Source organism: Acinonyx jubatus, chromosome C1, assembly GCF_027475565.1.
Source record: "Acinonyx jubatus isolate Ajub_Pintada_27869175 chromosome C1, VMU_Ajub_asm_v1.0, whole genome shotgun sequence".
Classification (NCBI taxonomy): domain Eukaryota; kingdom Metazoa; phylum Chordata; class Mammalia; order Carnivora; family Felidae; genus Acinonyx; species Acinonyx jubatus.
In genome coordinates, this window is record NC_069381.1 from 162064062 (window position 1) to 162091765 (window position 27704).

At 42.9% G+C, this 27704-nt stretch overlaps 1 protein-coding gene across 1 annotated transcript; it reads right to left on the reverse strand.

Moving 5' to 3' along the window:
* LOC113595086 (uncharacterized) lies at positions 1 to 27704 on the reverse strand. The gene is made up of 5 exons (XM_053203700.1): positions 27564 to 27704; positions 22260 to 22973; positions 18502 to 18560; positions 12213 to 12373; positions 1 to 2078 (listed from the first exon to the last, which is right to left on the reverse strand). Exons 1-5 carry the CDS (start codon positions 27702 to 27704, stop codon positions 2029 to 2031), a joined length of 1125 nt encoding a protein of 374 aa, XP_053059675.1. The 3' UTR covers positions 1 to 2028.

Sequence of the window (27704 nt, forward strand, 5' to 3'; positions counted from 1 at the left end):
CTATATGTAGGCCTATATAGGCCTATATATGCATGTACAAATACTTAAACTCTAAGTCATTACTGAATAAAAAAAATAAATCTTTGAATCTATGGTCACCTTAGAAGATTAACTAAAGGAGCGTAACCTTTTGCCATTTCTTTATTGCTCCAGAGAGGAGTTGAATGTGTAGCCCAGGAGTGGATGTCTCAATGTGGTGCCCCATTACATGAGCATAAATGGCACTGGACCTTTTTGGGCAGGTTTGGGCCATAGTTGTGCTGTGCAGCCCGTCAGTGGTGCTGGTGATTTTTCAATGTTGACTCTGGCTGAAATTACCAACATATTTCTGAGGTGGCCACAAGATGTCAGATAATGATTTTACTTCCCACTAAGATTAGGTTCAAACTGGATATCTACAGAGGAGATGACCCATGTGTTCCCCCTTTATTTTCCTCTACTTCAAATCCTTAGTTCCTTGACCTACTCTTGCTTCCAAATATAGTTTGTCCCTCTGGTCTGCCCCTCCTCACAGTTCTCATCCTCTTCTTGGACTCTAGGAAATCTGATTGCCACTCTTGGAAGGCTATCTGGGATAACTGGGTTTTCATGAACTGTTATTTTAGTGGCTAGACATTCAGCCCACTAAGTATTTTTCTTAAATGCAAATAACACATTCTTTTCCAAGTGCACCACTCCAGAGCATCCCAACCACCAACCACAGTCCCATGTAGAACCCTTCATGATTAAAACAATAAATGTGTTCATCTGGGAAGAGGGAAGAAAATGAGAATGTTATTTCATTGGAAAACTCAAATGATTTCAAAATAAATATAAGGAAAATACAGCTCCCTAATGTAAACTTGACTGTGGAAAGCAAACATCATAAAAATGTGGTCTCTTTTTCAGGTGTTCTGGAAACAAACTCACTTTTAGGGTTCGAGGAGCTATTCCAAGCATTGATAGAATGAATCTTGTGTTTGAAGGATTATGTAGACCCTTCCTTCCTTCCTCAAGCAGTCTTTTTAAACTTTCAGTGGTTCTGAGGCTAATTTTGGTTCTGATAAACAGCTGAACTCTAAAACCATACTGGTTTACCTTTTCATTGCCAACAGTGAAAACAGATCATCTGTGTGAAGAATTTTAATTACATAAAATCACAACTTAATCAGAGCTCTTCGATATTTTCTAAGTATTCATCATGTGCCAGCCCTGGGCCGGGAACACCATGAGCCTTCACTCATAGGGTGGGTATACGTCTTAGAGTGGAGACAACTATTGAGAACAGTAATAATACCTAAGAATGCTCTGCTGGGCAAAGAGCATGGTTCCAGGGGAGTTCAGGACAGATGCACTGGCAAGAAAGTAATATTCATGGCACATGGAAATCACAGGCTTCCTCGAAGTGGCATATTATCCTCATTACTTGATTCCTAGATCAGCAGACACTATGCCGAATACAAGCCTACTCCTTAGAAACAGTTTCCCAAATCCAGGAAACCACCACGATAGAAATGCTTGCCTCAGTGCATTTAAAAGTTTTTCAACAATAAAGGATATCACTTGCATATCTTCTAAACAGGAGCAAACTGGCAATCTTTTTCATGTTTCTTTTTTCTCCAGGATGCTGGCATCTGTTTCTGCTCTGTTTGCTAGGGTTTTCATTTAAAAAGTATAATATATACAACTTCTCTATGATTAAAACGTACTGCCTTTTGTCAATGATGAATTCAAGCAAGTATCCCTGTCTTTATTTTCCATCACAGTTGGTCATAAATCCTGCAACCCAGAAGTGATAATGTTCTTTGGCTTCATGTAATTGTGCTGGCTGGGGCTCTGGATGCTCATGTCTCCATTTTTATTGTGTTGGGAAGTCAGACAACTCTTCCAACTTGCTGATGGAGATGTTGGCGGTGGCCCAGCTCTCTAGGGTGATGATAGTTGGATTGCTTTCTCTAAGGGATTGCTTTCCTCTGGCCAGCAATTTCTCTCGTGGTTCTGTGTCCATTCTTTGGAAGGCCATGAAGAAAAGAAAAATATTTCCCTGCTTTACAACTTAATGGAGGGTGGGGGAGGGATGGGCATGTTGAGCTGGAAAGCTTAAAGGAAAATAAGTGAGTCACCTTAAATGCGTCCACATTGATTCAATCGTTCCTCCCCCCTCCCTGTCTCCCTTCCTTCCTTCCTCCCCCCTCCCTCCTTTCCTTTCTTTCTTCTTTCCTTCCTCCTTCCCTTCCTGTCTCCCTTTCTTCTTACTTACCTTCTACCCTCCCTCCTTCCCTCCTTTCTTCCTTCTTTCCCCCCATTTCACATGCATTTATTAAAATACCTTATATGCTCTGAACTATACTGGGTGTCATCAAAGTCCTAAAGAAATTTTGTGGTCTGGCAGACATGCAAAAGACAACTATAATAGGAAATTTGGGGAAGAGTGTCAGCTTTGGCAGTGTATGTGTTAGGGTTACATTAGTTGTTGTAACAATAAACTAAAAAAAAATGGCTTAACACAACAGAAGAGTGTTTCTTACTCAGATAATAATCCAAAGCAGATGTTCCTTATCTGTGGGTTAAAGGATTCAGGTTTCTGTCTATGTCTCAGAATCATTTTCAGCCCTCCGAGACAGTGAAGAGGCACATTCAGTTCTTAGAAGCCCTCCTTCTCCTCATTTTCCACTGGTGAAAACTTGTCGCATGACCCCAGCGAGATGCAAAGGAGACTGGGAAGCACAGTCCCAGCTGGGCAGCTGCGTTTCCACAGGATGGAAGGAAACAAAAAGGTGAGTGGACAGTTACCCACAAGGAGAGTAGGAGCGAACTCTTTTTGAACAATTAATCTTCAGATGACAATAGAACACTTAGTAAGAGAAGTCTGGTGGGCATAATTTCTAGCATAAACTAGCATAGAGACTAGAAAGACAAAGTGATCTGAAGATCTAAAAGTTGGGATACAAGCAAGTGTCAAGAAAACACCATAGTGTTTATACCACTTCGTATGGAAGAAGGGGAAGTTTCCATTTTCAAATCCACCATCACAGTGTGATTTGGCTCATTTTCTTTTTTTTTTTCTTTTTTTTTTTCTTGAAGGGATCATAAAAATTAAATCTAAAACGAATGTAATTCTTCAGAAAGCAGATTCGGTTGCCCTTTGAGATACCTAATTTACCAAGCTCCGTTAATGGGTGCCATCTTGCAGTTGGGGAAATGAGCCACTACCTTTGGAAGTCAGGTTTGTTAGCTTTTTTGCCTGAATCCCCTCCAATTTTCTCACAGCCTCAGTGAGCACAGTTTCTTTTCATCCTAATGTGGTGGGGGATAAAATGAAAGGAAGTTTTCCTTAATTCAATAGTGAAACTTGCCAGTTGGGAAGCACTTTGAAATACAAACTAATTAATAAGCACAACTCTCTTCTAGAGCAGGAAGGATTGCTGTTCTCATTTTTCACAGCTGAGAAGGCTGCAGTTAACACAGTGGGCCCCAGGCTGTGTACCTCATCTGCCTAAGAACTTTGAGGCACCAGCCCCGCATTCTCTCAGGATGGCATGTGGCCTCTCTAGAGAATAATCCGTTTTTATACGGGTTGTAGCTAACAGTGATTTCCTCGATGACTCCACACTGCCACTGGCACTGGGTATGCAATTAGTAATGTTCTTGTCACAAACTGTGAGTGACCCATTAAAGAGAATTAAGAAAAAGTGACTCACTGGATGACTCTGTATCTCACAGACACTTTAAATTTTTTTTTAAATGTCTTTATTCTTTTTTGACAGAGAGAGAGAGAGAGAGAGAACACAAGTGGGAGAGGGGCAGAGAGAGAGACACACACAGAATCCAAAGCAGGTTCCAGGCTCTGAGCTGTCAGCACAGAGCCTGATGCAGGGCTCGAACCCACAAACCATGGGATCATGACCTGAGCCAAATTTGGACGCTTAACCGACTGAGCCACCCAGGCGCCCCTCACAGACACTTTTAGAGATGGAGAAATTTGTTCTGACATCAGCACTGTGCTAAACTGAGAATAAGAAAGATAAGAGGTATCTGTTCCTACCTTCATGGTACTAAGACCTTGGGCCCCAAATTATGACTGCCATTGTACAGGTACAGAAGTGGAGATCCAGAGATCACTGCCTTCCCAAGGGGACTCATTAGCAGGACTTTCATCCTGATATCGTTCTTCTGTCTTGGCCCACAAAATGTAGTCAGTCATATACAGATAGCAATGCAACTATTTCAGAAAGAAAAACACTTAACATAAGTGATGTTACGCGTGAAGGGTTGCCTAGAGCACATCTTTTGTGATGGAATAATTGGTTCTGAATTGTATCATACTCACAAACTGGCCCCTGTGGCAGTGGACTCTATAATTAACCTGTGAAGCCCAAAATGCTTTGTACCCACAATGAGAACATTTATATTTTGAGGTATAGGGCTTATTGCCATAAACTGCTGGTAGTCAAATATAAGGGAATACTTAGGAAAGAACACAGATCTTTGTGGAATCTTTGTTTATCCCTTCTTGAAGAAGTATATGCTCCTCATATATGTGAGAGAATTAATATTCAGGAATAAACCAAGTCAGGGCACTTTGGGTTCATTTTTACTTGTGACCACAGTGAGCTCTGATGTTATAAAACCACACTGTGCAATACGAGAGCCACTAGCCCTCACGTATGACTACTATGAACTGAAATGTGTTCTAGGTGTAAAATACATGCTGGATTTTTAAATGTTAATGTGGAAATGAGATTGCAAAAATAGTTCAATAAATTACATGATAAGATAATATCTCTGGATATATTGGGTTAAATACAACATATTATCAAAATGAGTTTCACCTGTTTTTTCTTACTTTCGTAATATGATTACTGGAAAATTTGAAATTCCATATGTGGATCACAACTTTGTACTGGAAGGTGATTTCATAGAATTCTAGCTTCTTAAGGGTCTTCTAACTGTGAAAGCTTATTCAACCATTGAGTCCTCCAGACTACCAGAAGCCTCTGCTGGTAACAAGAGCTTCCTTTAGAATCAACAGGAAGACGTCAGTATGCGAGCAAAGAAATGTTTCCTGATTTTTGAATTTTCTTCCTTATTTTATTTCCTAATATTAGAAACAATCTGGGGGCACCTGGGTGGCTCAGTTGGTTAAGCGTCCAACTCTTGGTTTTGGCTCAGGTCATGATCTCATGGTTTGTGGGAAACGGCCCTGGGTTGGGCTCCCTGCTGACAGCTCAGAGCCTTGGGATTCTCTTTCCCTCTCTCTCTGCCCCTCCTCTCCTCTCTCCTTCTTTCTCTCAAAATAAATAAACTTTTAAAAACTTTTTAAAAAGATCTGGAAGAAAATACTTTTCATATCTTTCTTCTTTGGCCAACTCTTACACGCCCTTTGAGACACTCCATGTCTCTTGGAAGCCATCCCTCACCAGCATCCTGCACCTCCCGTAATGTGGCCTAAAGCTGAGTTGGATCCTTCTGTTCTGTGCTACCATAGCCAGACTGTCTTCACGAGCTTGTCTCTTTATCCCATTTTTCTATCAATTCCTTATGGTCAGAGATTGTCTTTCATTTTTGTATTTCCAGGAAATAGAGCCAGGAAACATTACACAAATATTTGTTGACTAATTGCTTAATTGAAGGGGGAGTGAATAAAAATAATTCTTTAGTTGGAATTGTTATTTCAGAATTATTAATAATTTTTACAGCTTACATTTGATTGACATGCCACAGAAGTTATATTAGTTTATCTTCACCAAAGGATTTGGGGGAAAATCCTTCCTCATTGGAAGCATTATATTGTAGTAATTACAATTCTTCATAATGACTCTCCCCATCCAGTCAAGAGTACCTTGAAAATTATATTGCTGAATACAGATTGCCACGTGAAAATTATAAAGTAACAATTTATGTGTATTTGCATGTCATAAACAAAGATGATGGCAGAGAGGATATTAGTGACATACATGAGGCATTCCTTGGGGGTGGAGAAGGTTCCTACAGAAAAATTAATCTGTTGTATTTGGGGTGTCATGTAATTTTCTCTCCAAACCCAAACATTTTGAAAGTTAATGAGAGTGTTATAATATTTATTCTGGCACAAAAAAGGGCTGTTAAGGACAAATCAGGATATACATTCACCCTAGTTATATTAAATAAGAACAATTTGTCAAGATAAGGAGCCTGTGGTACAGAAAGGATGGACGGGCTGTCCCCACAGGTTGATGGGATGGAAGCGACTCTCGTGAATGGGAAACCTGAGAGGAGACAAGTAGTTCAAGATCCCGACTATGTCCCCTGATGGCTGGACTATACTAAGTGGATGAAACTTTACAGCTGGTCCCTGCAGATAAAGCAACTTCATGCACTCTGTGAGTAGAGGTCTGATCACCTACTCCTCAGCTCACAAACCCGTAACATTGCTTGGAAGGACCTATCCTGTCAGTTGTGGGAAGATGGCTTCCTTGACCAATGCTAACTGAGCTAACATCTTTCTCTTGCTTTCTATGCTCCTCATCAAAGTGGTTGGAAAGAGGGAGGGGCCATAGAGCTGCAACTCATTAACGCCACAAGCCTCTGTCATTGTTTCCAATGTGTTCCTACTAGCCTTCGAGAAAACCCAAAAGCTATGTTATCTTGGTAAGAGCTTTCAATTAAAACCACTGCATATACTATTATTTGTTTCAGAGATGAAGAAATTGAGTCTTAGAGATAGGAAAAAATCTGCCCATAGTGAGAACCAGGGAGTAGATTTCTGAATCCCTGTCTGGGGCACTTCCCACTGCCACACACAACTTTGGGGAAACACCCCATGAAGATTGCCCTGCCTTCAGTTAGTTTGCAAATAAACTTGAAATTTTCGAGACAAAGGTATGACATTGGCTCTTTGTTTCCTGGAGGTGTGGTTACCTTGGTCCATGTTTTAGGCTGCTTCTCTCTCTCTTTCTCTCTCTCTCTTTTAATGTTTATTTCTTTTTGAGAGAAAGAGGGAGACAGAGAGCAAGCAGGGGAGGGGCAGAGAGAGAGGGAGACACAGAATCGGAAGCAGGCTCCAGGCTCTGAGCTGTCAGCACAGAGCCCGACACCGGGCTCGAACTCACGAGCCGTGAGATCATGACCTGAGCTGAAGTTGGCCGCTTAACCCACTGGGCCACCCAGGCACCCCCAAGGCTGGTTCTCTTTGAGTAAATGGGACTCTGTGCGCCAAAGTACCACAGCAAGTCTCACAGATGGCCTGTGTTGCTCCAGAGCTCCACGGACGCCGACCAGCATTATTTAAGTTTTCATTCAAAATCTCCTTTAGGGTGACTTCTGTGCACCTGAAGTGCCTGTTCAAGAAGATCAACAAATGGCTGAAGACAGATTTTTCAGCCAGAGGAAAGAATTATTACCTTACCATCAGTCTAATGAAAACAGAGGTGAAATACCAACCTGCACCAGATAAACAGCATACCAAGCCATCCATCACACTCAGCCGCACTGAGCAGAACACCCTAACTGATTTCACCTGACTTTTCTGCTTCACTCAGACGGGCATTCACAGCATCAGAGAGCTGGGACCTTTTCCCACAAGTTTCTGTCAGAATAAAGACCTGGACAGGAATCCTTTAGGCTATTCCCTCTCCCAATCTAAACTTTCTTTTCTCTATAGTCCCACACAGCAATAGCTTCTTAGGGGCCCACTTCTCCCATGCATGTTCCAAGCTAGTGTTCCCTTCCGGGACCTGCTTTCTACTATTGCTCTACTCAGCACCTTCAATGGCAACATTCTGTTTCAGGGTCAACAGTCAACAATTAGCATATCCCATCATTTAACATAAGTGCCTTCTGGGTATACAGATGTAAGACCCTGTGTCCTAAGAGCTCCGAGTCTAGGAGAGAAGATAGAAGTCTTGCATATATAGATATCCTTTCACTTTTTGTATATATCATCACTCATTTTGCCTCAACAGTATCATGCGAAGTAGAGGAGGTGCTATTAAACTTGCCTTCAAGAAGAGGAAGCTGTGACTTAGATACACGGTGTCACCCAAAGTCATAGATGGAAGAAACCTAGAGCTCAATATTTTCTGAATGTGTGATTAGATTCCAGTCTACCAACCCCAGCTCCGTGATTTCCCTTCACTACGCGAGACTTCTTTGGTTCTGTTTTCAGATTGCCCCTTTTCTTCTGGAAATCTAAAAACCCAATCTTTTGTAGCACCTCCCAGGTCAGCTCCCACAGGAGACCCTCCACCCAACTGTTACTCTGCTATCATTGGTTTTCAGAAGTTAGTGCTGTGATAGTCTTAGGGAATCTTAACAACTTTCAACAGGTGTACAAATTTGGTAGCAGCTGCTGGGTGTGGCTACTCGGACACAGCGTGAGGCACGTACAAAGAATATGGCTCCTGGTTCAAGACACAGCTATATTTTGTTCAGGATTCACATTCCATGCCATGGGGTCCTGAGTCTTCGCTGGGCCCAAAGATCTGGCTCTCCTAGCAGCAGTGGTCCTGGCAGGAAAAGCATCTTTCCTGCTGGTGATGGGGCTGTGATGATGTTGGGACCAGGTGATGGTGAAACTCTTATAAGTCAGCCAAACAGAAAAGAACCCCATGAAAATAGGATCAGTGTTGTAACCAGTCACAGTCACCGGTCACTTCCGTACCCAGAGCGGCGATGCAGAGAATTTCTGGGTGGCAAGGGAGTATATAGGCCATCCTCGATACATGGTTCCTCATTTCTTTCTATTGCACACGACTTGCATCCAAAAATTTGTTTTGCTGGCCTTCCAACGTTTGTATGCTAAATGCCACCAAGTCAGACTTAAATGTCGACTTTTCACTTTCGGAGTCTGTTTATTAGAAAGCATAATGCATGTTAATAAAGAAAAACCTTCAACAGATTTTTAAACGTATAACAAATAAATTAAAAACCATCAACTTGCTCAAATGCCACTATATGTTTGTGGCTGGCAGGGCCAACGAAGGCCAGGAAGCCGATTTTCTATGTTCCCAGCTTAGCATCACTCACAAATATTTGGTCTTGTAAAAGAGAAGATGTGACAGCCTAACTAGCCAAATCCTTACCTATGCCCTTATCTTATGACCTTCACTGGCTGGAAAATCACAGACCCACAACAAAAAGAAGTAAAATTCTTTTTAAAAAAAATTTTTATGTTTATTTATTTATTTAAATTAATTAATTAATGTATTTATTTATTTTTCAATATATGAAGTTTATTGTCAAATTGGTTTCCATACAACACCCAGTGCTCACCCCAAAAGGTGCCCTCCTCAATACCCATCACCCACCTTCCTCTCCCTCCCACCCCCATCAACCCTCAGTTTGTTCTCAGTTTTTAAGAGTCTCTTATGCTTTGGCTCTTTTCCACTGTAACCTCTTTTTTGTTTTTCCTTCCCCTCCCGCATGGGTTTCTGTTAAGTTTCTCAGGATCCACATAAGAGTGAAAACATATGGTATCTGTCTTTCTCTGTATGGCTTATTTCACTTAGGATCACGCTCTCCAGTTCCATCCACGTTGCTACAAAGGGCCATATTTCATTCTTTCTCATTGCCACGTAGTACTCCATTGTGTATATAAACCACAATTTCTTTATCCATTCATCAGTTGATGGACCTTTAGGCTCTTTCCATAATTTGGCTATTGTTGAGTGCTGCTATAAACATTGGGGTACAAGTGCCCCTATGCATCAGCACTCCTGCATCCCTTGGGTAAATTCCTAGCAGTGCTATTGCTGGGTCATAGGGTAGTCTATTTTTAATTTTTTGAGGAACCTCCACACTGTTTTCCAGACTGGCTGCACCAATGTGCATTCCCACCAACAGTGCAAGAGGGTTCCCGTTTCTCCACATCCTCTCCAGCATTTATAGTCTCCTGATTTTGTTTATTTATTTTTGAGAGAGAGACAGAGCATGAGAAGGGGAGGGGCAGAGACAGAGGCAGACACAGAATCAGAAACAGGCTCCAGGCTCTGAGCTGTCAGCACAGAGCCCGATGTGGGCCTTGAACTCAGAATGGCGAGATCATGACCTAGGCTGAAGTTGGATGCTTAACTGACTGAACCACCCAAGTGCCCCCAGGAAGTAAAATTCTTAAAGTAGGGACTCTATTTATAAACCTCTTTGGCTTTTGCAAGATAAGAGCCACTTGTGAGTGGCGGCTTTGAATGCTTGGCTATATCTCTGCAATGGTGAATAAAAGAAACAATGCACATTTTGTTAACAATGGCCTTTTGGGGAACTTGTTTAGAGAGTTCTAGTGTGTTATAAAAATCATGTTGACATCTGCTGATCTCTGAAATAAGGAATCATAATAGAAACAAAACAATATGAAATATATTTGTGGCAGGCACTAAGCATATGTTGGCTTGTTTAATACAGCCATTCCAAGATAGTTTCATGACCCCAGTATACAAGTGAAGAAACCGAGCCACAGAACCAGGATGAAAACTACACATCTAGTAAGTGGCAAAGGTATTACCTGGACCCACATCTTTCAAAGCTGGTCATGGTCTTGCGTTAACTCACGAGAAACTGATGAATATGTGAAGGTGTTGACTACCTGTAGTGAAGGATATCCCTTTCCAGGGTAGAGAAATACCTTTTCTCCTACCCTTAACAACACTTTCCTGGTATCACACTAGCTGAGAAGCTGTCATTATCTAGAAATCTGCAAAGGGAGAGTGAATAGTATCGGAAGATGCTCCATGTGGACCATGATAAGGACAGATAACACTTCAAGACACACACACATACACACACACACACACACACACAGAGTCTCTGACTACCGGAGTGATTCCTCTCCTTGTGTTTTGGGCCATGCTATAGTCCCAGAGCAGGTATGTTTTGCAAATGAGTTTCTCAGTATGCTAATGAGCATGATTTAAAAAACAAAGTTTGGGGGTGGTGATGAGGTTTCATGGTTTAAAAAAAAAAAAGGTTGAGAGAAATGGAAATGTAACCAAAGGAAAAGGGGCGTGTGACTATCTACCAAAGATTGCCTCAAACTGACTAGAGAAGCGGCTTGCAGGACTTGTTCCTCAGGACACTGTCCTCCTTTTTCATCTGAACACTCTTCCCGAAAGGTAATGAAACATGTTGTCTCCTTCAATTATATTCATTTATTTAAGTAGCTTAATGCTTGGTGACAATCACTTGCCCTCTTTCCAAGCTTCTCAGAAATGCCTCGCCGTCACCCCCAACTACATCTATCATTCATTTATTTCCCTTGCCTCTAACACTTACACTTAGTAGATGCATAAACTTTTAAGCGGTAAGTTCATTTTGCTGGAAGCGTGTCTAACCATATTAACATCTCACCCACTGCGGCTGCTCCATAAAATGCCAAATGATAAGAAGAGCTGGGATTTGGGACTTTTCTTCTGTAGTTGTGAAACTTAGAAGTAATCCAGCTGTCAAGTCAAAGACAAACTTCACCTGTGCCGTTTCAGATCCATCATGCGTATGAAATGGAAAGATAAGGTTACACCCAGTGAGGTGCTGAAACATGGGAAATCGAACCAACCCGAGGGCCATGTTAATTAAAGCAGAGCTCTGCCAAGCAGGGCTTACCAACAAGGGACCTGAGACTCCCCAAATGCGCACAGCTCGAGATCAAACCCAGTCAGCCCCTCGCCCGTGGCTGAGAGGTGCCCGAAGCCTTGTTTGAAGCACAACCTGAACTTTGTTGGCACCAGCCCAAATGCCTACAACAGACTTTGATCATGTAGCTCTAAGTGCCACGGGATTTCAGGCCAACCTGAAGCTCAGCTACTTTCACGAACAATGACAAAAGGGAGAGATCAGAGAAAAGCAAGAAAGACCCCCCGAACTGCAATCATATGCTAAGGGCATAACATTATGTGGAGAAGTAGCTAATGTCTGCCTCACAAACCCTGTCTGAGCCTTACTTAGGTCAGAACAGAAGCATCAACACCTCCCTCACAGATATCGTGTCTTTTCGCATTTCCTTCTTGTTACGTAGTTCTTGAGCACCAACAGCTTTCTCTATAGTGCTGTTTCTTTGGTGCATTTATGTTCTCCATGCCATGTCCTGTGGGCTACGGCAGTCAGAGGGCTTGGATGTGTTCTAGACTCTGGACAAACACAGAGATTTGTTTTTCTTTGTTGCGAGAGAGCTGAACCCAAGCCTTAAGGCTTGGAAGGCTGTTCTCATGACTAGTTTGCCAGTTTTGAAAAAGACGTGGTATGCATTCAGCTCGTTTCTTGTGTACCTTTTGCTCGGGAGGCTCCGGTCATGGGGGCCAGATGGCTGGCAGCCAAGTGTTGAGAGAAGGAAGGCTGGTGTGCGGGCTGTGCTGGCGGAGCACGGGCGGCGAGGGAGCCCCTCAGGCGTGCTGAGTGACGTTCCACACGGCCGGCTGGGCCAGGTGTCCTGCACAGAAGGCACTGCCATGACCCCCACACGTTACGAACCCTGCAGTCTGCAGCCATGGAGAGGTATTTCGAAAAAGGAATTTCTTCCCCTTCCATTCCCTTTCTGGAATGTCTGAAACTCCTTTCCTGGGCTCAGAGTGACTAGGTATTTCATTCCTTATGGTGCTGAGTGTCACCTGATAAAATGAGTTACTTAATTGCTAAGTAAAGGAGGAGAAGACAAAGAACAAGGCTTCCAAAAACTGAATTCTTGGAACTCAAACCACAACTATTTTCTATATTGTCATCATTAGATAATCACACACTCCTCCGCCTTCTGCTGTAAAGGGAGGACTCTAAACCCAAACCCTTTGGTAACTGAAGTTACCAACTTTCGTGCTCTTTCGCCTCCAGGCATAAATCTCCAACCAAAACACGAGTTGGGGGCAGGTGCCCCTTAATGTCACATAGGGTCCTTCTGCATTTTGCTCAAGACCCTCAGGGGGTGCTTAGGTTGGTATCTTTTTACTCAACTGGCTTATGATAGCGGAGCTTTGTTCCATGTTGTAAATCATCAAAATGGTCATTGAAATAGTCTTTAAAGCAGAAAAGGCACAGCCTGGTTTCTCTGGGTCTCCCAATCCAAAGTGCTTATAGGAAGTAACAGCAGCAACAAGCAACAATCCTATACCCATGATTAATGTCTTTCCCACACTGTCCTCGTGCTCTGACCTCACATTCTACTTTCCTTGCTCTCTGCACTCCAGCCCACCGACCTGTGGATGCTCTTGGGGCACACCAGTCCTGGCCTTTGCACCTACTCCTTCCCCAGTCCGCCTGTTCCTCCCCAGTATCTGCACGTCTCACCACCTCCCCTCCTCTAGGTCTTTGTTCAAACGTCACGGTCTTCAGGAGGCCTTCCCTGGCCACTCCACTTAAAGCTCCTTGCGCACCTGACACTTCTGTTTTCCTTTCCTGCCTTATTTTCTCTTACGCATTTATGCTAGCCTATAAATACATACATTGTATGTATTTTATGTTTAGCTAGTTTTGGCGTTTGTTCTCCCAAGCAGAATATAAAAACAGAGGGTTTTTGCTTATTTTGTTCCCCGTTGCATTGGGGCCTGGCATATGGTGTTTAATAGGGATTTTTGACTGAATGAATAAATGATGGGGGGTGGGGGGTGAGCAGGCTCTGTGCTGGCCACTCATGATCAACCCGACATGGTTTCTCATTGCAAGGAGTTTATAGTCTTGTGGGAAAGATAGATATCAGGTAAGAAATCAAGACAAAATATGCTTCCTGCAGAGAGCTGTGAGAGCAAATGGTGGGGGAGCCTTAACCTGGTCTCCCTGCAGAAGGGACAATGTGAAGTCAGAGACAAAAGAGAATATGGTGGGTCCCAGGTGGCTTAAAGCTGGGTTGGGAGGAGCAAGAAGGGGCCAGAGGTGCAACGAAGTTCAAGGTGGGGAGGCGGTGGGTCGTGAAGGCCTTGCTAGCAATCTAAGGGAGACTGAACAATGGAGAGCCAAGTCCGGGTCTTAAGCAGGGAAAGGACATGATCCAGAATAGCATTTTAACCGGATCTGAGAGAAGCAAGACACAAAGCTAAAATGAAGTCGACCTCTGTGTGTGCAGACTGTCAAATCTGTCCCTGGGAAAACTAGCGGTCTCTGGACAAAAAGACTAGTAAGCACGGCACACTTGGAATCCTTACAGGTCTAGGAACATACTGAGCTCGTTCCTGCCTCCGCACTTTCACCCACTATGTCCCCCTTACTGGATATGTTCTTTTCATCCACCCAAAGCCACCCACCTTCCCCAAACACAGTTGCAAACCCATCTCTTCTGGAGAATCCCTTCCTAGCTTTTCCTGTCCTCGTTGCTATTTCTTTCCTTTGATCTCCTAAAGCACTGAGGTAGGCACCACAAAATTTAGCTTTTAATGCTCTACTTTCTTGAATAACCTGATCCTTTATTACTCCAAGTAGGATGTTCTCTCCTTGCAAACGAGGACCCCACATCCCACCCGCCTTCTCCCCACCGACCTACAAAAGGATGAGAACAAACTAGAGTCTTCCAAAAGGTACCATTTGATTTAGGTCCCAGGTGATTGAATATATATTTTAATTTGTAATCTTAGAATGACTCTTTATGGAGTCATACTTTAGATGTGAGGACATCTAGGCATATGGATGTAGGTCAGCAGGGAAAACCAGAGGGGAAAAACTAAGCTTTAGAGGTATTATTTGCCTATAATTTAGTTGAGTGTAATCAAGAAAAAAAAATTGGAAAGTCCTCTTAGACAACTGGGCACTTGTAAAGAGCAAAGACAGACTATCCAGAATTTAAAAGCAAATCTCAAATCCCAACTAGGCAGTTGCCACAAGGATATCCAGTAAGATCTCAAGCCCAAAATTCAGTGAAGTGTGGCCAAAAACATAATGACCACAAACCTCAATACGGTTGGTTTTGCTATCCAAGGATAGCAATGGAATGACATGTGTAGGAACAGCTCTATTTCTGGAGATCAAACGGTTTGTCAGACTGTTACCATACACTCAGACATAACAGTTATTGTAGGTCTTCTGTTGCCTAAACTACGCAGCAATTATCCTAAGTTTATTTTGTGTGTCAGTGACAACATGATGGGGATGCCAATCATACCACGCTAGCTGCAGGTGTGTGAGTATTTCTATTCCAGGTCCTTACATTCAGGAGTTCATGAAGTGCCCATAGAAACTAACCACAGAAGGAAACTTGGCATATAAAAGCCACTTCCCGCAAGAAATTTGTGTAAAATGCAAATCAGAAAAAAGCTGTACGGGCTTTGCCATTCTTGGGTTATCCATAAACCCCAAACACTTTTCCCTTACTTGTTTTTTCCTTTCTCTAGGTAAATAGTGTACTTCAAGGCCTGTGGGTCAGTTTTTAACCTGAGTTGCCTAGTAAAGGTTATCACTTGGAGTAAAAAGAATTAAGTTCTTTTGTGTTCAAAAATTTTTTTTCTCCTTCAGATTATGATGGGATTTCACACTGAAATCTCAAGTTTGAGGTCGGGGCTATGTCTCTGGGTGGAAAGCAGATGCTAGTGTTATACCTGTGCATTTAGTTGACCATTTTTTTCTTGAACAATCTCTAAAATTTTAGGTAACGAAAAGGCGAGATCAAAGATTCAATCGTGTTTTTTTCCTTGCAAACTCCTATAATATGTATCTACTGACTGCAAGCTGTGTTCCAGATTTACAAATATTAGGTCACTTAATACACTGATACTACAAAGAGGTGTCACTGCCTTCATTTTATAAGTGAGGGAACCAAGGCTCAGACCGGTTAAGTAACCTGCCAGAGGTCACACAATGGAGCTGGAACAAAACCCAGGCCCGTGGGCAGAGGTTAAATCTTTGGCTATTTTCTATCATCATAACAGAGGCAGGTCATGCTAAAAAGTACTAATACTTCAGTGGTACAAGCCACTTACAGCTACACGTATACTCGAAAGGGCTTAATTCTGCTAACATAGAATACGTGTCTGAGGAACAAGTGGTGGGGTTCTGCAGGGCTGGGCTTAAGACAAATTCGGATACAGGCAGCCCCTCCACTTAGCATGCCCATTCTCGCCCACATCGTGGAAATCTGGCAGTTTCCCTAGCGGTCTTAAATTCATTCAGAAAGTTTACTGTGAGAGGGGCGCCTGGGGGGCTCGAGCGTCCGACTTCGGCTCAGGTCACAACCTCACAGTCTGTGGGTTCGAGCCCCGCATCGGGCTCTGGGCTGACAGCTCAGGGCCCAGAGCCTGCTTCGGATTCTGTGCCTCCCTCTCTGTCTGCCCCTCCTCTGCTCACGCTCTGTCTCTCTCTCTTTCAAAAATAAATATAAATGTTAAAAAAAGAAAAGGGTTATTGTGAGAATTAATGTATCAGGAGGGCCGGCAGCAAGCACTGACTCAAAGCTAGACATGCTCCTGCCCTCAGAGAGGACTCTCATCCTGGGGCCTGGCTGAAGCTGGGCTAAGTGTGGTGGTTTACCCTCACTTGGGGATTCACGTTCACATGAGCCGAACTCATTCTCAGCTGCTCAGCTGCTAGATGTAAACTTTCATTTTGTCCAGATCCACTCCCAAATTTAGTGGTCAGACTCCAATTCACCAATGTTTCATGTTTGCCAAAAATCACTTTTCCTTCTCGTGGTTGGTAATTTTAACTGGAGGAGAAAAGAAAAAAAAGAAAGAAAGAAAGAGAAGAGAACAGGAGGGGGAGAAGGGGAAACGATATGATGTGCTAAAAGCATTTGTAAAACAGTCATCGACCAAAAGGGGATCTCGGATACACAAAATCTGTTACCGTCTTTGACCTCTTTTATTGTATATCTAGTTTTATCAGAAGCCCAAGGGGCAAAGACCAAGTCAGCTTCAGTCTTTGGTGAGGAGCCCCACTGCAATATTGATGACATCATCTCAATCATGATTGTAAGTTACCCTGTTGTCATTATGTGAATATTATTTTATAAGCTTTAATAAGATGCTGGAGCATTTAAGATGAATGATTTCGAAGTCTAAATTCACATCACGCCAAATATGTAGGACATGTTTTTCATAATTGTTCTTGTCCCTTGGGTCAGTAATACAGTTTATAATCATCATAAAATTTCATTCTTAAATCCTTTTATCAGAAGGAAAATATGGATGGTTATTACCCAATTAAAATACTCCTGATGCTTTTAAGGTACACATTGTGGGGTTTTTGGAGTTTTACTGAAAACAATTAAAAAAAGAGAGAGCAGCTGTGTGTCTTCAAAGTATTTTTAAGTGCTCCGAGTTTGCAGAGATATTCAGCTGCTCTGTACCCTGTTTCCACCCGCTGGTTCTCATATGATCTGTGATGTAATCAAGGAATAATTGGAACATTTTCCCAATGTGAAAGGTGCGGGAGTGTGTGACTAAAGACAGAATTTTCATTTGGGAGCTAGAGAATCCATCTGATACACACACACTTGGCTTACAGTTACCAAGAGCAGGGACCAGGGAGAAGATCACCAAAAACATGAGACAAGTGCATGAATCTGAGTCTACTTCCTCTGCTGGACAGCCTACCATTTGCTTTGTGAGAGATGAGAGAGGTGTGCCCCTTGGGTGGATGCTTTGTGCACGTGATGTTTCTTTCTAGATGATTCCTATGCCACTCGTGAGAAAGCAACCCAGTAGGATGGACTCAGTTACAACGGCTACAATTTCTTCCCGAGAAATCAAATGGATCAAAGTGATTAATACCCACCAAAAGAAAAATGTCTAGACATCAAAACTGCATTTCCATTCATTATGAAAAAATCAGATACATATTTAGCCCCATACTCCTTCCTTTAGGCATGCTCAGTTTCTTCTCTGATCATGACCTTAAACCGGAACTGTGTAGAAATCTACCTTGACTTTCTCCCTCTTACTTAACCAAAAGGTCTTAATTTCATGTATCCGAGCATCCAGTTCTCTGAAAAGAAAGCACCCCAAATGTGTAAACTTCTGATAGTTTACTTAATATTCACATGAAAACACTCTTGGTGAGGGATACTGTGAAGATGCCTGATTTGTGCCCAAGCTTTCAAACAAGTAGTGAACCTCTCCAAAAGAGAACAAGTTGAGTCTTTGTAGTGATTCGTTGGTGGAGGTGCCTAACTAACAGATCAGTTGGTGGACATACTAAAGCTAAATGGTCATTTAAATCTACACAAATACCTTTTCCTTCGCAGGGTGTGTTATAGTTTATAAAGAGGTTTGGCACATGTTGCATCATTTGGCAAAAATAAGCATACCTGCAGTTCCTAGAATCAATTCATGGCCGTCTCCTAACACGTTATTCAACGGGAATCGCATTTTCCTCGTAAATATGCAAATTTTCACTAAAAATATTTAACTGTAGGATCCATATACTAAAAGGTGATGAAATAATATGCATTCTTAGGTAAAAATAATACATTTTTAAAAGCACATTTGAACGTGGGTCGTTACTTAAATGGGTGTCGCCCACTGTGGCACATTTATCCCCAGTTGTTGTGTTTTGCTCTAGCAAGAGACTCTAATGCCTAAGCACTAGTTATTCCGGTTCTCAGAAGCTATGAATTTTGATAGATGGCTCCTCATTATGAAAGCTTACCTCTTTATGGCCTCACCCAGGTGAGTGGATGGCTCCGGGCTTTTCTCGTAGGCTCTGACCTAGAGGAATGAAGTCTGGAATATGGGATCTGCAGGCGCCGACTTGTAAAGGAAAGACCCACACCTGCAGTGTGCGGCCTTCAGTGATCTGGGAAACTCCAGCCAGGGAACATGGAGTCACTAAGTCTTGCAAAGTAGGAACAGAGCCCTTACTTTTAGGGAGCCTATCCAAACAGGTGACAAAGTGCTACACTTCAAAGACAGGAAATCCCTTCGGACGTTAAATTGTAAGGACACGAAATGACCTACATTCAGGAAAACGGGGAGCCGGTGATTCAGAGTCATGTTTGTTCCGGTTTAATGAAGCGTGTCTGGTGGATATTAACGGGTCTCGAGGATCCCTACTCCAAGGAGACCGCAGCCTTTCCACCAGAAACCCACCTTTTCAAGACCTTATTTTTAAAAAGTCGCTGGAGTTCACATCAGATTGAGGTTACTACGTAAAGACTCTCTCTGGGCCAGTTTTCACTCTTAAAATTCGTCTGGTTTAAGATTACAGTAGCTCAGAATGTTTAAGAAACTCTGAAAATGTCTTAATGTCTTCCTGAACATGAAAACTCGGGGAAGGCATTGGCCTATGGTGCAGCCTTGGAAAATGAGCGATGATTGCTTCAGTTTGAAGGTCAGCCCAGAAGCTCCCCATTATCAAGGCACAGGACTCCCCAGTAGCTCCCCACCCCCACTCAGAACGCAAAGTCTCCAGGGATTTCTTGCCAATCCCCAAAAGGACTTATGGCCGCAGATGCAGCAGTTTGAACCATGTTAATAGGAGTACTAAATTCGCGTCCAGTTCTCTCAGAATAAAAGGGCTGGGGATAGGCATGGCTGAAGGGGACAGAGCTACGGTGCATGCTGTTTTCTCCTTGTAGGGCCTCTCGCTCTCCCAGCACTCAGAAGTATTACTGAACAAATGTGCAAGCGGGAAGGAAATGGGTGGGTGAAAGTCAATCCCATTTCAGAGCACAAAAGTTGTCCTTCCCTGTTTACATTTTCAAAAAGTGAAAACCAAAAAAAGGGTGAGATTGGAAAATTCCTGCGTAACCGAAAAGCTTAACCTACATTCCATAGTTTTATCAACTTAAGCCTCTCTGAACAAGGAGGTCAAAGTTGACCCTGCTTCCCCGCTTACAAAGCAAGTCAACCGATTTTGTATGTATAGCTATAAACTGTTTGCAAGTTTCTTAAGTCAGGCACTCGGGATGAATTATGAATGGAATTAGCCAACTTGACTTGGAATTTCCTCACTTTTACTGGTCTTTAAACAAGATTTTTATACATTCGTATGTAATCAATGAGACCAACACATGAACGGTCCTTAACATAAAACACTCTGTTTCAGAGTGATTTTGCAGCTAAGGAAACTTAAATATGAACTTCTAATGTGGAAAAGGTAGTTTTTACATGCTGCTTTAAAACTGATCTGGAAAACTGATGAGCTGGCCACAAGATTTCTGTCAGAAACTAAAATTAAGTTTATATTTTAAAATATAATTTTAAATGCTCACTTTCTTTCTTGGAGCCAATCTGCTCCTCATAGCCTTGGCCTTAGTTACCTTCAAAATACATAAATTTGCTATCTGGTTACTGAGTTTTTACATTGCAGGGTAGCATACTTTAGATATACATAAATACAGAGCACAAGGAAATCCTTCCTGAGTGCAAAACTACCTTTAAAAGTTATCATCCAAATGAGTGAATGCTACAAACACACCTCCTGATTTAATTTTGGTTATTAGCTAGTTCCTGCCTTAATATATATTCTTCCATGGAAAACTTGCACTGTCTTAAAATTTCCCTACAAACTGGGATGTCCAAATTGATTTCAAAAGCAGATTGTGTACATAAAAACTGTGAGATCAGGATCAATGTCAGGTTTTGGAGAGAAAAATGAACTTGGGTTGATCTTTACCCCAACAGGGTACATGTTCAAATTTATCCCATGGTACATATAAGAGAAGATTTAAATAAAACATTTCTTAACTGTTCATGTACAAAGGAAAACCACAAAGTCCAATAATAGTTTCATCATACAGCTCATATAACAAAATATTTGGAACATTTAACAAAGGTACTAATTAAAGTACACACAAAATTTTTCAAGTTTAAAAAGCAGTTGGAAAAAATACTTCTCAGCCACTTAGAATATAATTACTTGCACATTTTAATGGTCTTGTCGATTTCAGTAGTAAAATATTTCTACAAACTTCTTGCCTTTTCAAGTACCTCCAACATACCAAAGGCCAAGATGCTCTTTTTCCTTCATAATACATTCAAAGTATCCACCATCTTGATAGACCTGTTGTTATGTAATAATTGTTCTTATACCTGATTATAGTAGATCTATAGAATGGAAAACAGCCTCTGATTTTTTTTTCTGGAAGACAGAAATAGTGGGGAAGAACCCCTCTCAAAAATGTTTTTATATTCATTTAAAATGTGTTAATTCCCAAGTTTCCTTACAAAAATCTTTGATTTTACCATTTTACACAGATGCACTTACAGGTTTGGAAACCTTGTTCACTCCCCTAAACTCCTTGAGGAGGGCTGTACGAATCTTGTTTAAAAAAAAAAAAATTACTTACACCAGTCATATATCTATCTGAAGAGAATTAAAAATACTAGTCATGATGGTGTTTTTAGTAGTTATGAAAATACTTTTTCTGAAGGACAGATGAACTTCAATCTGAAATGTGAACACAGAAAGTTTCCTTTTGGACTTCATAAATGAACGAAAAAATGTGTATCATAAAATTTTAAATACAAAACTTTTAGTCTGAACTGAGAAAATCTTATGCAATAAAGTATTTGTTTCCGTACTTCCATAAACATACTTGGCCTTCGTTTTCAAAGGCAACACTGACTGACCACATTACAATTGCTGTTTGCAGGGAATGGCTCAATTCCTCTTTTAATTCTGTTTTTAGTAGCTCTCAAAGCCTTGGCTAGCAAATGTCAAACTGTAGTTAAATGGACTTGTTTGCTTTTTTAACTCCAATGATCCCATCCAGGCTATTTTGAATTCAATACTTCGCAAATGACAACAGACATTGTTTAAAAAAATTATTAAAAGACCGCTTTTTTTTTCATGTGTGTTATAACACACACACAAAAAAAATCTAAAACATGGGGCTATAACTACTACCACTATAAATGAGTTACATTTCTTTCGGGCTAGAAGTGAACACTACTTTATCAAAAAGATCCTTGGGTGCTCCGTTTGCTTTAAACATTACCTTGCCACATCAAAATCAAACGTTCTTGCCATCTGTCAAATCACAAATACCAGGTATCCTCATCCCAGTAACCTGTGCAAGCCTCAACAGGAAACTGGAAGGTCTTATATGGGAAGCTGCACTTACCTCTTCTGAGCTTCGGCAACCAGTTTACTTAATATTTACTTTCTGGCAGAATGTAGCTAATTGTTAAGTGCAGCTTAAAACCTTGAACATCCGGGAGGAAAAACGATGCCACGAAATGTCACTCCCATTTATTTCCTATATCACTAACTTCTCATCAATACGCTCCTAATATTGACTCCGCAGCTGGCCGCGTTTGCATCATTTTGGAGCTGCAAAACAAGATGTGGCCCACTGATCATCTCTACCTAAAAAGCACCCCATCTTTCATTGGGCTCCGTCACCAACATCTTTCTCCCTAGAAGACAAATACTTTTCAGATCTCGCACCCTTCTTTACAAACCTGCGCGGGTCTTTCGTGGGGGAGGGGGCGGTAAGACTTTGGTGGGAGCTGCTTCCCTTCAGCAAAGCGAGGGCTGACTGCAAAGGCGCGGGACGGGTGTTCGAGCCATTTCCTGCCGATTCCAGATCGCACCAGAGCAGCGCGGAGAGGAAGTCGGACTTCTTTTCCAGGCGGAGCCTCCACGTTGCTCTTGAGGAGCCCGCGCCGTGGGCTGGGGCCCGGGGAGGACCGCGCCCGGGTTCGCGCCCCAGGCCGGCGGCTCATCGCGACTGGGAGGGCTGGGAGAGGGCGTCCCAAGAGCAGCGGGGCACACTGAACTCCGGAGAGGGGGCCGAACAGGAGAGAACTCGCTCGCCGAGCCGCTGGCTCCAACCCCGGGCGTGCACTTGAACCCGCCGCGAGGCCGGCCACCCGTCGTGCTCGGAGCGCACCAGTGCCCCGGCCCGAGACGGGCGTGGGCCTCACACGTGGGCTCCTCGGCCTCACTTGGTGGAACGGCCGGGCCCACGGCGCTCGGCTGGGTGGGGGTGTGTGGGGGGATCCCACCCGGTCCCCTGGGTTAGCAGCGCCGGGGCAGCGCACCCCACTCAGGGACCCTGAGTCTGAAGGCGGAGACCCAGGGTTGCCTGCGGCGAAGCTCGACTTACACTTCACTATCCGATTTGGAGAAAATGTCACAGGAGGGGGGTATGAAGAAAGAAAGAAAAAAACCCTCTAGATATGATTTCGGGGGAGGGGGCGAGGGCCGAGGCGTGCGCGCGCGGCTGGGGCGGCGCGGCCCCGCGGGCGCCGGGCGGGGATTCCCGGTCTCGCAGCGCGCCCTAGTGGACGCCCTGCCCCTAGCCCGCTCCGCGCCGCGCTCGCTCGGGCTCCCCCGCTCATTACAATCTGCAATATATTATTTCTCCCAAAGTATTGACAATGTGTGAGACTCCAATAACCCCGGAGCTCTTGTCTGTAATCAGCACATTTATTCACATTTAGGGAGAAGAATCCGAATTAAATCCCCGTGACCCAGATTGGGTTACAGTGTCATTTTCCCTGGATCCTCTTTTAAATCCACTCCACACTGCTTCTCTGTCTATTACATGCTAATTTAATTTTACTGTGGACGATATTTTCAGCATTTGCTGAGGACAGTAAATTTTGTAGTTTATGTTATTTCACTTTTTATGACTTTTTAACACTTAATAAAATTTTATTAGAGCACTTTTGTGTTTACAAGGCCACAAAACTCTTGGCAGGTTGTCAGAAGTCCTTTTTATTATGATCCTACTGATATACTGCGAGTAATGAAATAATCATGTCCAGAAATGTATCAAAGGCCAGAGGGATTATCCCACTTAATAGCTCCACAGATGCGCCCAGAAGAATGCGGACACGCGGCGGGACCGGCTGAGAGGCGGCGGGAGGAAGGAGGCAGCCCCCACGCCTTTCTTTACCATTTCGGTTGCTTTCCTAAAAGGCTACATGCAGGGTCATGTGACTTTCCGCGGTCTCAATAAAAAAAAAAAAAGAATTTATTCTATTGCAAAATGTGCTTTTCTTTTTATTCTCCTTGTGTGGGCATTTAAGGCTGTTTCAGTGGCAGTGGGGCTGGCTCAGCAAATCCGTGTCAGTCACTTTCCTCTCATTTCTAAGTGTACTTTTGTGGCATTTAAGCAGCCGATGGTGACATTGGTGTTGATCTTTGCGGCTGCTACAGCCCTTACGGAGAGGAGGCACTGGGAGGGACCCAGGAGGGCAAGAGATGTTTGAAGGTCCTTCCCCGCATCTTCTGCCGTTGCTTTTTGTTCGGTTTTGCAAAACAGGGAAATAGTGACTTGAAGACGCCGCTCTCTGCCTTGTGCCAAAGAACCACAGTATGCTGCTTTTATTTTATTTTTATTTTTTTGGTAAGACTTGCTAAGAGGACTGAGATGTTGCAGTTTTTTTTTTAAAGAACCATTTCCTTTTCCTTTAAATATATACATGATTATTTAATACACTGGTGTTAAGTTCATTCTTGCTGCAAAAGAAGGCCATTGTACTTCCTGACCCCGAAAGCAAGGTGGGTGGCTTTGTTTTATAATCAAATTTTCTGTCTCCAGCTTCATATTTCTTTTTCTGTTATTTCCTGAATAGTGTGCCAAAGTGATCAAAGAGATGAGGAATAGAGTCATAAATGGAGTGATTTTGAAATTACTGTTACTATGTCCAGAGCACGTGTTCTTTTAAACTTTGGCTCTGAGGGACTTTGGTGATCTTTTTTACAAGTGTGTGTGTGTGTGTGTGTGTGTGTGCATGCGTGCGTGTGTGTTTCATGTTCCAACACATCACTTTCAGATTTTGCAGTCTGTCATTGTTTAAAACAACCCCTGGGAGGCATGCCCCTCTCTGGATTGCCTCCATCACCCACATGTGTGTGCTCTCCCGTCCTGATGGACATACGGCTGCTCACCAGGGCTCTTTGATTTCAACTTCAAGGGAGCAATTTTGTTCTTTGTATGTCATTTGCTAACCAGGGATGAAACTTAGTGCCTGGTCTAATAGTCTACTGTGTGTGCAGGACGGTCTTGGTTCTGAAAAGAGCATATGAAGGATAGCACCCACCCCTTAAGAAAAATTTATGTCTTGGGATTATTTGGGCAGCCAATTTTCTCTTTTTTATAGTGTTTTCCATCTGCAAATATGAGAGGGCTTTTTTTTCCCTCTTTTTCAAGTGATGTTTTTTAACATAGCTGAAAGAAAGTGACATTTGGCTCTGAATAAACATTCTTCCTTCACTCTGGTTGTTACTGACAGTTTGTATTCTTTCCCTTTTACCAAGAGACACAAGAGTGGACAGAGAAATGGGTGCAGATTTTGAGCTTTCCAAATTTCAGAGCATTTTACATAAGGGAATTTATACCCAAGTACGGGAATCAAGAGGAGCATATTAATTTTAATTCTACTATAAAGTGACAGTTCAATTTTATAAGTAATTTGTGTCTAGGACAATTTAAATAATACTTCAAAGGCTGTAATAACCTGCAAGTTAGAAATCTGTTTTATTAGATTATGAAGCAAACCTCCCCTAAGGTAGATATTTTTAATGCATCAAAGTACGTTTATAATTCTTATTCGAAAGAGCAAGAGATTGTCTTGAACACAGTAACCGATGACACACGGCTTGATCAATGGAGGGCCTAACCAGCGTCCAGGGGGATTTTACAGCCCCTTCTGAGGTATTCAGAGCAGAGAGGAAAGAGTGAAGCCCCAATCCTATCATCTAGGGAATCCAGCTTCGAAAAGGGGAGTAAAGAAACCAAGCTGGAGGCATGACATTGGCCGCTCAGATGAACAAATGCAGTTAGCAGTAAGACATGGGGATGATGAGGAAAGACCCTACAACTACTTTGCTGGGTCTTGATCCAATTCTGCATAATACTTGTGTGGCCCTGGACACGTTACCTCTCTGTGCTCAGTTTCTTCATCTGTAAAATGGGACCAATGCTAGTACCTCCCACCTTTGGTTGAAGGGTGAAAAGAGCTCATTTAGGGTCGCCTGGGTGGCTCAGTTGGTTAAGCATCTGACTTCAGCTCAGGTCATGATCTCACAGCTTGTGGGTTTAAGCCCCACATCGGGCTCTGGCTCTGGCAGCTCAGAGCCTGGAGCCTGTTTCTCCCTCTCTCTCTGCCCCTGCCCTGCTCACACTCTGTCTCTGTCTCCATCTCTCTCTCTCTCTCTCTCTCTCTCTCTCTCTCTCTCTGTCAAATAAATGAACATTACAACAATTTATAAAAGAGTTAATTTATATGAAAATGTTTAAAACAGACCTTGAGCGCTGCTTAAAACAAACCCCAGGGAGATTGACATATCCATCACCTGGCACATAGTCGATGTCAATAAATGTTTGTTGGATGAGTGTTGAATGTTATTTCATTGACTGCACTGGTTGTTCAGGTGTGACCCATGGGGACACATGTTATCAGCCTCAGGTCTCGACCTGACGCTACTGAGAATAGATAGAGCCCCAGGAAAAGTTGTGCCCAACTGCTCTTTTACTTTTCCTGTGGAATTCTATATTGTTTCTCAATTAACAATTAGCTTATAGTTTTTAGGGAAAGAGAGAGTTCAAATTGCAGGGTCGGGGTGAGGGGTGGGGAGGAAGTCCTTATACTAAGCACAGTGGCTTGTATCGAAGTAACAGAAAACTGATAAGTCAATGTACCAATACATATCAAAGCATTCTCCGGTATAATCTATGATTTAATAAGCAACAATCGCAGGCACTATGCTGAATTCTTCGATATGTCATTTTACTTCCTCCTCACGCTGACCTTCATACAGGGAGTTATCAATGTGTGTTTTACAGGTAAGGCAGATGAAGCTCAGAGAAGTCAAGGGACTTTCCCAAGGTCACACAGCTAGGAAATGACAGACGTGGAAGTTTAACCCAGGGCCATGGGAATGTAAAAGCTATGCAGTCAGTTGACCACTATTCTACACTGCCTCCCAGTCTGCTTGGCTTTATAGAACCCCTAAGCAATCTGGTCATTTACGATTGTATAAGCCCTGGTAAAAATGGAAAATGATTAAGGCTGAAACCTAGGCCCACTGTTCTTGAATCATCTGTGTCTTGTGCAGTGATCTGAATGCTGGGCTCAAGGGAGTGAGATACAGCGCTGCCTCCCAGGGGCTATCCCCAACTGGTGCTTAAAAAGGGCCTGCAGAGAAGTCAGGATTACTTTTCCCCCTTTGAAAAGCCATGACGATGCTGAACTTAGCTGACTTAGTCCTCATGCAACACGTGAATGGAGTTGCATGGAAAAGAGAGTGAGGAACCAGACCTTAGACAAGTGCAGGACAGCACAGGTTTTCCTTTTCACCGGGGGACTTTGAGGATACCCACTCTCCAAAGAGAGTTGGTGGGTGTCCTAACTATTTCAGGGAAAGAAGAACAACCTGAGACAATAAGAAAAGCCTCCATTCACAAATAAGGTCTCTCAACGAGCAAGCCGTGGGTAACGCAGGGGTGCATGGTTTTAACCACGTGATGAATTCTGCACCCTTAAAACGAACGTGCACAGAGCCCCAGAAGAGCGTATCAAAGAGCTCGTTAAGTTGTTCTAGGGAATATTCAACACTGCTTTAGTAAAAACCCATCCCTCAAAGTCTTGATTTTAGGTTTAGTGAGACTCCTCCCCCACCACTGAAATAGTTAGAATGAATCTTCAACTTGAGACTTTGTGACTGTTCTTGCTGGGGGAAGGGGAGGGAAAGGGAGAGGAAACGGAGAGATGCCTCCAAAGGACTCATAACTCGACAGAGACCAAGCTCACTGTGCGAATGGACAAGCAGGGGCTCTGCAAGCCTGGGGTTGCTCCTCGCGAATCAAAGGCAATTTCAGGCAGCAGTGGTTCGGGGTTGGCTCGGGTATCAGGGGGTACCAGTCCTCTGAGAACATGACGCAGGCACTTCAT